This window comes from Lactuca saligna, chromosome 6 (genome assembly GCF_052625555.1).
Source record: "Lactuca saligna cultivar CGN05327 chromosome 6, ASM5262555v1, whole genome shotgun sequence".
In the NCBI taxonomy this organism is placed as follows: domain Eukaryota; kingdom Viridiplantae; phylum Streptophyta; class Magnoliopsida; order Asterales; family Asteraceae; genus Lactuca; species Lactuca saligna.
The window spans coordinates 98364502-98378137 of record NC_136422.1 but is presented as its reverse complement, the minus strand read 5'-3'; the positions used below and the strand labels follow the sequence as shown (position 1 = coordinate 98378137).

Genomic DNA, 13636 nt, shown 5'->3' with positions numbered 1-13636 from the left:
CCGCTGAGACTCGGCCTCCTCCCTGGCCTGAGTCTCCAACTCGATCTCCCTCTTTCGGGCATTTTCCTGGAGCTCAGCAAATGTCCGGTATGTCGAGTTCGATACGAACTCCCGAATGTCCCTCCTTAGTATACCCAAATATCGGCTCATCCGTGCCTGCTCAGTGGACACCTGCTTAAGGCTAAACATCGCCCTCTCATGAAACTTCCGGGTGACCACAACAACTGAATCGTTACCCTGCTTGAGGGTCATGAACTCCTGGATCAACCGTTCCCTCTCCACCGGGTGAACATACTCGTCTCGGAACATAGTAGTAAACCTCTCCCAAGTCACGACCGAAATCTCCGCAAGAGTGAAGTTCGCCGTCATGAACTTCCACCAATCCTTTGCTCCTAGGCGGAGCTGGTTCAAAGCGAACCGTACCCTCAGATGCTTTGGACATGAAAATGTGTAGAAGCATCCCTCAATGTCAGCAATCCATCTCATCGCAGCGATCGGATCCTGCATCCCGTCAAACTCGGGTGGCTTCGTGTTGCTGAACTCCCAAAATAGCAACGACTCACCTCCCTGAGGTCTGGCTGCAGCCACAGCTGCTGTAGCTGCAGCGGTTGCGGCCTCAGTCACCGCGGCATACCGCTCATTAAAAGTCTCCATCGGTGTGGTCTTGATAGACCCAAACATCTCTAGAATCTCGGCCCGGATCGCTGCAGCCACCTCATCGTGGATCATATGACGAAGCTCCTCGTCACTCACACTGCTCGTCCCAGGTCTGTAGCATGTCCCAACCATAATGCCTCTGAAATACAACATAAAAATATCAGAGACTCAATCGAGCATACTCGCACTCGATAACGCAACCCTACTCGGCCTCCGATACACAAAGGATTCTTACTTGGGTTTCCCCTGATCCGGTGTCTTCAGTAGTACGGGCCTTATACTACTGACTACACCACATCAGCATTCACCCCAAGTCCTCCTCCCTGGACCCCGGGTCACTAGTACTCTATTCTTGCTATGCACTGGCTACCTACTCGTTCTCAAAGCATCTCATAGCAGCAGGTTTCCCTAGACTAAGGCATCACAAATCAGGCCACTCTAGTCCTAATATGAATACCTAGTCTACTCTAGCATGCATAATATATCATAACATATCTCATAACACATATAGTAAGGGTATTTTGTGGATTTTACCGTTCGGGCGCTGGCTGACCGTACACACTATTTCTCCTTTGGTTATTACAAAATCTCTTATAAAATTTTATGCCTTTATTATTGAAAATTTTTCTCAAATCTTCGGTTTGAGTTCAGTTACGCCCGAAGGTGGATCCGAATCCCTCAAACAAAGGCTCTGATACCAACTTGTAACAACATGAATTTTCAAAGCAAAATTTTCATTTCTTAAAGCATGTTTTCATCTAATCAAGTCATAAAATCCAATATATCATAACATAATACAAATCATGTAAAATCCCAAGATCATAAATAAATCCACTGATAGTGTGTACAGATCACGCCAGCGCCTTCCCACGGTCCTCGCTAGTACCTGAAACACGTAACACAACAACTGTAAGCATAAATGCTTAGTGAATCCCCTAAAATACTACTTACGCGCATACGCCCTTCCAGGCCCTGACCTTCCGGTCCATGTGTATCAGGGGACTTCCATCCCGACCCGGTAAGCCTTCTGGTCCAACCCGTGTCGACCTTACGATCCACATCACAACGCCTTAAGGCCCATGACATATATGCCTTCCGGCCCATAACATAATGCCTTCCGGCCCATATCAATCATAGCATACATATCACATACAAACGGTTAACTTATCATATACAATGCATACAACTCATAACATATCTGAACTTCCGGTCACACAATAAAACCCTTCCGGGTACAGTATAGTGAGAAACTCACCTCGTGGAAAGTCTAAAATCTCACGTGCTTGCTATCTCCGAATCTCGAAACAAATACCCAACCCCGCCTAATCAAATCGAAATATCATTCTAATTAATATAGACTTCTAAGACTAGGCTTCACCCTTATTATTATTCATCAGAGGGGTAAAAGAGCATTTTACCCTTCCTTGACTCAAAGTCCACATGTTGATCAAAACCCTAAAAGTCAACAAAAGTCAACATATCCCAGTACGCGAGGCGTACAGACTCATGTACGCGGGGCGTACATCGCTGATCCATAATCGGGGTCTCCACCCAGTACGCTGCGCGTACTGGGAGTTACGCCCAGCGTAACACCCAGATTCAGTCACTCTACATTTCTGGTCTTAAATGGTTAAGACACTTCTTCAACTTCTAGATCCGGCTCACTTTAAGCCCCCTTACCCATAAAGTCGAAACCTTTAAGCCTTGGCATGGCTGTAAAGGCTCCTACACTCCCTAATACCTTTCCTTTTCAACTCAAAAGATCTAGATCTCATGCATGGCTAATCATTCACGTCCAAGATTACATTTTTATGAACATACAACTCAAGTGGACCGGAAATATGATAGATCTAAGGCAATGGAGACTACTTGCTCATAAAGTCTCCATCTTTGGGACCAAAACCCTAGAAAATGGTCCATAAAGCATACCACAAGAACTACAAGGCAAGATCTAAACTTTTTACCTTAGGAAGAAGCTCCAACCTTTGCTATTCACGGATCTACACTTGAACACCAACTTCTATCCTTAACAATGGACTCTTCTTCTCTTTTGCTACCTTGAAAAGACACCTCAAAGCTTAGAACACTCACAAACAAGCTATGAACGAAGGAACAACTCTCTTAGGGTTTCTTTCTGAAGGATGGTGGCTGAGGAACTAAGCCATCACATTCCTTTTATAGCCAACCACCAAATTAGGGTTTTTGGGTCTGGACCGGTTACGCCCGGCGTAACCTTGGGTACGCCCAGCGTACCCGGGTGATGATGTGTTTAAATGAGGCGCGCGAGTACGCGCAACGTACTCCTTGTACGCCCAACATACTCGCCCAACACAAAGGCCTAAAATGACTATTAAACAAAGATGAAGGGCTAAATAGTGGTACCTGAATTTCGGGCTGTTACAAATATTGCTTGATGTAAACTCAAGAGCTTTTTATATGCCTTGTGGATGTCATAGTTTAAATTTAGTTTTGTGTGATATGGCAAACTCTTGTCATAAAGCTAAAAATTTTTTTTGGTACTTGTCAAACAATATATAATGTTTTTTCTAGCTCCACACATAGATGGAGTGTTTTACTTGATCATGTAGATGAGTTAACCCTAAAATCATTGTCTACTACTCGTTGGGAAAGTCACATTGAAAGTGGTAAAGCAATAAAAACTCAACTTTTATAAATAAAAGAAGCATTAACAAAATTATCTCAAGTGAGTGATGATGGTAAGGTTTGTAGAGATGCGGAATCATTAGTAGATGGTGAATTTTCTAATTTTGAATTTATTTTAAGTTTAGTGATATGGCATGAAATTTTATTTAGAATTAATTTGGTAAGTAAAAATTATAATCCAAAGATATGATTCTTGATGTTGCAATAAAAAATTTAGAGGGATTAGTTAATTATTTTGAAAAATATAAGGAAAATGGGTTTGACTCTGCTATTAATGAGGCTAAAGACATAGCAGAAAATATTGGAGTTGAACCAAAATTTCCTATCAAACGTGTTTATAGTAGAAAAAAACAATTTGATGAAGTTCCAAATACCAAAAGAGAACAACAACCATCTCAAGAAAAATTTAGAACTGATTATTTTATTGTTATAGTAGATATGGCTCCAACTCAATTGAGAAGTAGATTTGAGCAAATGCAACATTTTGAATCTATTTTTGGATTTTTGTTTTGATGGTTCAAAGTTAAAATCTTTACTTGATGATGAATTAAAAAAATGTTGTAAGAAACTTGAAACTAGTTTGACAAATGGTGAGGAACTTGATATTGATGGAAAAGATTTATTTATTAAGTTACAAGTTTTACAGGAAATGTTGTCGGATGAAGCATATAATGGTGAACTTCCTTGGATAGCTATTCAAATTATGGAGTTTGCAAAGGAGATGGACATGTTTCCCAGTGTGTTGGTGGCATGTAAGATTTTGTTGACGGTATCGATCATGGTTGCTTCCGCGGAAAGAAGTTTTTCGAAATTGAAGTTATTGAAGTCATATCTTCGAAGTACCATGACCCGAGAAAGATTAAATGGATTAGCAATTTTGAGTATTGAAAGTCAATTCCTACGAAGTCTTGATTATGATAAAATAATAGATGTTTTTGCTTTAAAAAATGCAAGGAGACATCGTTTTAGATGAATTTTATGTATGATTTTGTTTGTATAACCTTGTTTTGGTTTGACTGTAAAATCTATTTCATTTTTTCTATTTTTTTAAATAAATAAAGGCATTAGTTTAGAATCTCGCCCCGGGCATTAAAAATCAATGGACCGGCGCTGTTAGGTATGATCAGCTACACTAATCTACCTATTCCTTACTACTTAATCTTCCAATGAAAAGTTATTTCACTTTATCGATTTTATTTATCATCGATAAAATACTTTATAACCACCTCATACAACTTACTAGACCTTTCCTAACAATGTGAGTCGTATTTTCGCTAAAAATCTTTTGACAACTTGCTTTTACTTAACACTGTTCTTCAAAATCAATTTGACCAATATTGTTTTTAATCTTGCTATTATAATTTTATTGCAAATCCATTTCAATGGATATATGTGCTTTTGAGGGCACATAAACCATTTTAAACATTGCTTACCATTTTGGCATGTTTTCGAAAAACTTAGAAACATTTTCTTTTATAAAATTATTTAAACTCTACGCTATAAAACTTAAACATATGACATTGAGGTTCATATTATGTGTAAACGCTTCATCGGATCTTCAAACCAATTTTGTTTTGACTATTTTGACCACTTTCTCATTTAGGCATGGTATTTTACTAAATGTGTTTTCTTGAAACCCAACATGATATTTTTACAACTTTATACTCCAAACATGTTTAAAAGACATCTCTAATGCTTGTATTTCAAAACATACATTATTTGTGTACTTTTCTCCAATATAGTTTTATAATCTATAAAGTTTTTAAAATTTATTGCATTGCAAAACTTAGTGTTCACTTTTAAATTTCTAGTGACGCACTTTCAACAATGCACAACTATTCATGTAAATATATTGAGTCTTTACCTTATCCATTTTAATCGTTGTTGGACTTCAGTCTAAGAAGTCAAAATTGTTAGATTTTCAATTGCCATTTGTAGTGCTTCTTTTTTTCACAATTGGAGTTTAACTTAATAGATAACTCGTGAATTTCTACTAAACCTTAGCAGACACTTTAAAACTTCCACATCTCTATTTAATCATCGACATACATCAAATATTAAAGTTTAAAATATATCTCAACCTGGTTTTAAATCTACATATAGGTATTGTTCTTTGAATTTTAACAATAGCAATCATTGCTTCTATCTTCCTTTTCTTTCCCTCGCACTTGATTTCTTGCTCTCCTTATGATTTTAGATCTCGCACACCCATAATAGTAACATAATACATTGTTTAACTTTGTTTCTGTCTATTTTGTTTCTCCTGATATCATGTTCGTATACATAAAGACTAGACATCTACCCTTTTGTTTAGAGCGATTAATATGTGTATAGTCATGAGGCATACCTTTGATTTAGTCAACTTTGATATATTCAATTACACCTTTTATCATATACATCTTGTTTTTATTCTGAAATCTACTATAAACAAGTGATCCTTATTTACATTTGCCCTTTTGTTATAATTTCGAAAACTTGATTTAAAATACACAAAATGAATACCCTTATTCTTATCATTTTTCTATATCTGGAAAAATATGTGTGAAGGATATGTTTTCTTATGTTTCTTTTTTTCTGTAAATACATCAAAAGTCTTGAATTTTACTATTATCTATTCTCTAAACGATTGTTTTTGTAGAAACACTAAATTAAGAATGTACTGTTTTCAATGATCGATATTTTACACCTTTCTTAAAATAGCATTCTACTTTGTAAATTTGTGTGAGTTCCTAAACTCTCAACCTTGTTTTCATAAATGTTCTGACTCGTAAGCTTGAATTTGTCCTGACTTAAACAATTAGACACTTTTTCAAAAGAGTAATCAAAATATTTATGTATAAATACCCTTATTGATGACTTAAACTTGTAACATTAATTAATATTTATATTATCGCCACACATGTATCTTCATTATCTTGGAATTATAACACATTTTGTTAATAGTGAGATTTTTATCACTTCTAAACACTTAAAATGCTATCTACACAATGTGATTTAATTTATCATAAACTTTCATCGCCTCCGTTTGCAACCATGACTCTCTAAATATATTTATTCTTAGAATAAGGTTTCATTATTGTAAGAGTAACCTTAGTAGTAATTATAGCCTCGGGGATCCTTAATCATTTCGTAATTTATTTTGTCGATGACACTTAATGTGACAACCGTCAAATTTCGGTCAAGTCAAAGTCAACTAAAGTCAGCAAGTCAAACCGTTTGACTCAATTTGCCCTTGGGTACTAAAATTTACACTACGAAACTTCTACATAACTCTCTATTCTAATGAGAAATCATAAAGCAAAAAGTGCGAACATCTAGATCTCCTTAACCTAAAACTGTAGTATGTGGCGAGCCAAACCGATAAAACAATGATGCATACTCATCGGGAGTGTGTAAGATCCTTAAACAAGGCTTAACAGGGTTTACGAACCATGCATTGCGATGCCGGACACTCATAATTGTCACACATGGATTCTCTCTCAATCGTTTTCACTCTATCTCTCTCTATGTCAAACCTCTCCCAAATCTCTCCAAGTATGTGAAATCTCTCTCAAATATCTCTCTGTATTATAAATCTCTCCAAGAATGTCAAATCTCTCCCAAATCCCTCTAAGTATGTGAAATCTCTCTCAAATATCTCTCTGTATGAGAAATCTCTCCAAGAATGTCAAATCTCTCCCAAATCTCCCCAATTATGTGAAATCTCTCTCAAATATCTCTCTGTATGAGAAATCTCTCCAAGAATGTCAAATCTCTCCCAAATCTCTCCAAGTATGTGAAAACTCTCGCAAATATCTCTGTGTATGAGAAATCTCTCCAAGAATGTCAAATCTCTCCCAAATCTCTCCAAGTGTGAGAAATCTCTCCCAAATCTCTCTCAAAAGTTTCCCGTAACTTTTTAGAATCATTCGGGTCATTTCGGCCCTTAACCGGGTCAAAAACGGCTTAAAACGGGGTAAAAACGAGAAAACGGGACCTTAGGAACCGAAACCCTTCTCAAGGAGCCGAAGCTCCTTACGGCCGAAAGCACCTTGGACGGACCGAGCCTCTGTTGGCTGAACCCGGAGGACCGAGCCTCTGTTGGCTGAACCCGGAGGACCGAGCCTCTGTTGGCTGAACCTGGAGGACCGAGCCTCTGTTGGCTGAATCCGGAGGACCGAGCCCCTGTAGCTGAGACTGAGCCTCTGCCTCTGTCGCTTCTCACTCTCTATTCGATTCCTCTGTTCGCTTCTCGCTCTGCTTCTTCTCTCCTCTCTGTCTCTACTTCGCCGCTCTGTCTCTATTCCGCCACTCTGCTCCTCTCGGTCTCTACTCCGCCTTTCTGTCTCTTCTCTTCTCTCGGTCTCTACTCCGCCTCTCTGTCTCTTCTCTTCTCTCGGTCTCTCTTCTCCTCTCTCGGTTCCCTCTCTCTCCTTTCTCCCCTCTCGGTTCCTACTCTCCCTCTTCTTCCCTCTCGGTTTCTACCCTCCCTCCTCTCAGTTTCAGCATCAGAAGGCCGAACCTCGGCCAGAATTCGGAAATTTGTCACTTTTAGCCCATTTTTGATATTTTTAACATTTTAAGCCCGTTTTTCGTGATTTTAAAGTGGAATTTTCTCCAGAAATTATATTTTAACATAATAAACTCTAAATATTCATAATTTAAACATATTTTGATGAAAATCATTATCTAAATAATAAAAATCAAATGGGTGAATTATTAAAGGTGGAGTGTTGACTTTGTCTTATCCAATGTCACAAGCAACCACCCCACACCCACTCTTTGACTAACCACACCTCCCCACCTTACCTAGGTCACTTCAATGTCCCTCACACTCAATTTACACTCATTCCCACGTTTTTAGAGCTGGAACAAACATCATCTCTCCTCATTTTCTCTCATTTGCCCTCATTTCATTAAGTATCAAACACCACTTTTCTCTCAAACTTTTCCCACTCCAATTTCGAGATTCAAGGCTGATTTTCAAGTGTTATTCCACTCTTAGTAAGTATAATTCATCCTCCTTATGATTATTTCACTTCATTCTACTCAAATCATGAATATCTTACACAAACTCCATCATATTAGCGTTAGAGCTTCGAATCTTCAAGTGATTCTTCAAGTGTTCTTGGGTTGAACACTTCTCTTCTTCAAACACTTATCTACTGAAATCACTCAAGGTGAGTTCATACCCCTACATTTTCATGTTTTCTCAAGTTTTCAGGGGGGGAATACAAGTTAAAACACCAAGAACATAACTAAAATTTTCTAACAGCCTTCATCAGAAAAGTTCAACTCCATTCACGGACTGTTTTGGACAACTTAAACATTTTATTTTTCAAAACTGTACAAGGTGCAAATAGTTGAAGTTCCTAGCTTTAAAATGACTACTTTCACATCTCTATACGATTTTTCTACAATTTATGGTAAATTTTACAAAACTGCCTATCATTTCAAGCACCAATCCGGACCAGTCTGTGATAATGGACTGTTTCACCCAAATTTGAGGTCATTAAAAATCTTGATAAAAATTATGAGTAAACTAGACACATTTTGCGAACTCTCAGAATTTACGGATCTAGTTTTCGACTTCGTATGATTTTTCTATGATTTTTCTAAAACAGTGCTGAAAGACTAAGAATTAATTAACAACTTCTAACTATCAAAACACTTTGTAACATGTTGAGCAAAGTGTTAAAACTTTGATAACTTCATACATTACATGTATTTCTTGTTATGATATATTTATATAATAGGAAATTACTTGCTGAATTTATAAGAATCTTCCATCATAATCATTAGTACAAGACAAAACAAGTTAAACATAGCTATATTGTACTATACATTTGACTTCCATAGAATGAGATTCTTAAACACCACAAAGAAATATACTAAACTATAATAGGTATAGTTAGGGTACATATACATTTCAAACATTTTAATAAACTATAATAGGTATAGTTTATGATCATTTACATAACATATTCGTACAAAAAGGGGTACAAATACAAAGTGCCGGGTTTATATACAAAAAAGGGTCCAAATACAAAGTGCCGGGTCTCTATACAAAAAAAAGGGTACAAATACAAAGTGCCGGGTCTCTATACAAGAAGGGGTACAAATACAAAGTGTCGGGTCTCTATACAAAAAGGGGTACAAATACAAAGTGTCGGGTCTCTATACAAAAAAGGGGGTACCGATACAAACTACCAGGTTCACTTAAGATAGTTATTATGATATTAAAATTATATTTCATCTAGAATTGTTAGACTTCAACTATAATCGCTGAGCGTATATGTTGAGTCCTATAAGAATTTAGTCTCGATTGGCCTAGAATTGTGGTGCCCGCCTCATCTCCTGTTCCTCGTTGGGTTGTGGACCTAGGGCAGACCCACTATATTCAACGTTTTATCTAATTTAAATCTTATATAACTTATATACGTTGGACGATTATAGAGGAACTCTACGGGTCATTCTAGGGTTCATTAATGCATCATAAAGGAATATTTCTATTCACACTTAACTAAGAAAATATTGGATTTTCTAGAAATCAAACTATATTTCATCTAGAATTGTTAGACTTCAACTATAATCGCTGAGCGTATATGTTTGAGTCCTATAAGAATTTAGTCTCGATTGGCCTAGAATTGGTGGTGCCCGCCTCATCTTGTGGACCTAGGGCAGACCCACTATATTCAACGTTTTATCTAATTTAAATCTTATATAATATATACGCTGGACGATTATAGAGGAACTCTACGGGTCATTCTAGGGTTCATTAATGCATCATAAAGGAATATTTCTATTCACACTTAACTAAGAAAATACTGGATTTTCTGCAAACCAAACTATATCGATTTTACAAGGAAAACGGTTTCTACTTCAAACAAAACTCTTATGAACTCACCAACTTAATTGTTGACACTTTTCAAAACTACTTGTATTTTCAGGAAATCAGTGAAACAGGAAAACTTCATCGCTTTGAGGATGGGACGTTAAACCGTCAACAATTTATTTTTGTCATCATAATGTAATTGATTTTTGAAACATGTAAACATATACTTTGGTGTAACTTTTTCAATTATATTTATGGTGGTTGTATTTACTTTGAGCACTATTATATTCGTTGTTGTGATACTGTACATGAAGTCCTCCGCCCCCGGACGTTTCCGCCATCCTTAGTTTGGGGGTGTGACACTTAATTAGCCTTTACATTTGAGATGTACCAAAACTTCATTGCCTACCCTTAGTATGCATTTTTAGTAACTTACCCTCAATCACTTCCCTTTCATTTGTGCTACCCCTTCTTATTTCGGAATATATCTTTTCTAGATGTAATAGCCAACCCGGAAGTGAATAAATTGTTCCTAATCTCTTCTTTATTAGGCGGCGAATTTACACTTAGTGCTAATTTAGAATGCAATTTAAGGATCAATTTGGATTTAACGCTTAGTGTAGTTAGTGCTTCAGCAAAACTTATACCGCTCTTTTAATTCAGATTATATCTAACTAGATGATCTTTTTTCGACTAGGTCGCCGTGGTTGGATCATGATTCCATGAATCAAATTTTCCATAATCTAGATTAAAGAACTCGAATTAAGGAAACATTAATTTGACTATAGCTAAAGAATTGGGTTCTTCCTTTGAGGAAATAAACCCAAAATAATCAAAGAATACTTCAAGTCACCACCTCTCCAGCTATATAATTGTATTCGATTAAGTTCTAATAGAATACGTCACAAATTCAACTCCGGGGCGAAATTCTTTCAACCAGGGGAGAATGTGACAACCGTCAAAATTCGAGTCGGTTCTAGATTTGAATAAACTTAGTTCCATGTATAGGCACGTCACATACTAGACTTAGTAACTAGAAGTTAATATATAACCTATTAGAAACTTGGAAACAATTAGAAACAATGGATGATGTTGTTGGATTTCATATTGGTATGTGAATTCTATAACTACTTAACTGGAGTGACTATCCACATTCGGGTCATTCCTTGACACGAAAACCTTTTCATGAATCATATACACACATCATGCACTTGACCTAGTAGTAGAAATTAGGTCAAAGTCTCGTAGAAACTTAAGTCAAAGTTGAAGACTAGGTCTAGTATACTTGATTCCTCAATCTCGCATGAATCTCGGAATCAGTACATAGAATGCCAATAAACCGTTAAAAATGAATTACAAAAAAATATTTTTTTAAGAAACGAAAATAGTTTGAAAGTCTATTATAATTTGAAATCTCAAATAATTCAATTTATTTTGATATCCAAATATTTATTAAATCTCAAGACCCTAAAAACCCTAAAAACTCAAATTTATAAACTTTAAAACCAAAAAATCCATAAAATTTGGTATGGACTATATAATATCAATTTAAAATAACTCGATTTAGTAAAATATAACCAAGGAGAAATAAAATTGAAGTCATTAGTATTTAACCTTATTTTCTAAGCGAAAAATCAAGGTTTTGTGAAGGAAAATTAGGATAAGGTACATATTTTATAAAAACTTGATATTTTTATAAAATAAAGTTATATTTTATAAAATTTAAAGAGGGAGACCCTCTATCTATTCAAAAGTCGGATTCCTCTCTCTCTCTCTCTCTCTCTCTCTCTCTCTCTCTCCTCTACCCAAAACACTCAATCAATTCCCCTCCACACTCCATTTCTCCATACTTCACTTTCTCTCTCACACTCCCTCACTTTATTTTCTCTCTATTATCTCTTCCTCTCTCTAGGAACCACGAAAATTTCCAAAAAAACAAGTCCATGAACACACCTCAAACTCAAAATATTCATCATCTAGTGGTGTTCATTAAGGTAGAACACGATTTCCTTTCATTTTCCTTCAAGTTTCATGGATTTTCTTGCATTTCCTTGTGCTTCTACACCACTCTCTTAGGAAATTTGTGTGAATATTCATTCACTTCAGTTTTGATGATGATGGTGGTAGATTTTCACCAAAAACCTATTGAATGTTACAAAATGGTGAAGATCCATGACCTAAACCTAAGTCAAAACCATGGAAATGCTTTTTGCTACATGTTTTGGTGGAAAAACACCACATGCACCCTATGTTTTCTATCAAAAATGATTTTTGAACATTTCAAACTAATGAATGGTCTTCAAACCAACATGCATGTGATAATCTTCAAGATTAGATGCATGATGATCAAAGTTTGTTGTTAAAAGCTTTCAAATATGTTCATGAAAGATTTATTCCCAAATAAATATCTAAAACTTCTTTTCTAATCAAATCCGATTTTTCCCTGTATTCCACCAACACAATGAAATGTTCTACAAATTTTCAAAAAATAATTCATTTTTCTTTAATTATTATAATTATTGCAATAAAATAGGGCAATAAATCATATAAGATACTTTCTAAGGTCTATAAATCCTAAGTAAATTCTTGGATGACCCATATGCTAAATAATGACTTTTCATGAAGTTTCATCGATTTTTGATACAGTTTAGTATGGTTTTGAATTTTCTTTTTGTTTAGCCCCAATAAATCATAAAACCACTTTAGACAATTTGAAAAGGGTATCTAAGACCATGCGGTATGGGCCAAACGAGATGAAAACGGTGATTACATGGCACGCCTCAACGACGTCGTGGCGGGGAGAACACCGACCCCTATTCGTTTTTGCTCGTCGAGGTTGAATCTCGTGGTCGTTGAGACTGGATGAAACACATGAAATTTAAACGTTATCAAACGTTTAAATGCCAACGGTTAAAATAATTAATTATTAAAAAAAACCATTTACCCTATAAATACCTACCATTTTATTAAAAATTTCACACACTTTCTCTTCTCCTCTCTAAATAGTTTCAATTATCTTCAAAAAAAAATATGGACCCTTTTGACTCTTCTGATGATTCAGATGACGATATTTTCTTCAGAATGATTTATCATTATTACACTACCGATATGCTACAACAAGATCCAGCCCCGCTACTAACAAGACGTGCGGTGTTAAACAGAAATCGCGAGTAAGGACACGAACATCTATATCGCGATTACTTTGCAGATAATTGTGTATACGGGGTGAAAGACTTCAAAAGAAGATTTCGTTTGAGTAGGGATGTGTTTTTACGAATCGCCAACGCCTTGGAAAGCCGGTATCGCTTCTTTACTATAATTTTATACAAAATAAAGAAAAATGTATTACTTGTTTCTTTAATTTTACAGCATATGCAATATATTTTTAAACTGTAGTTAATTTATGTTTAGCTACAAAATTTTCAATTAAGATATGATGCTAGAGGTAGATGAGGGTTTACAACGTTGCAGAAATGTGTTGCAGCCATTCATTTGATGGCT

General features: G+C 36.0%; 1 protein-coding gene across 1 annotated transcript; it reads left to right on the top strand.

The window, feature by feature from the left end:
- Positions 1–3507: 3507 nt before the first annotated feature.
- Positions 3508–4294, top strand: LOC145002800 (uncharacterized). Its single transcript, XM_078961993.1, has 2 exons — positions 3508–3747; positions 3845–4294. The coding sequence occupies exons 1-2, from the start codon at positions 3508–3510 to the stop codon at positions 4292–4294; spliced, it is 690 nt and encodes a 229-aa protein (XP_078818119.1).
- Positions 4295–13636: the final 9342 nt, after the last annotated feature.

Bases quoted from the DNA above. Each gene is read 5' to 3' on its own strand.
- LOC145002800 (XM_078961993.1), top strand. From the start codon at position 3,508: ATGATTCTTGATGTTGCAATAAAAAATTTAGAGGGATTAGTTAATTAT. The intron at 3,748-3,844 runs GTTATAGTAGAT...GATGGTTCAAAG, and splicing joins TTAGAACTGATTATTTTATT to TTAAAATCTTTACTTGATGA.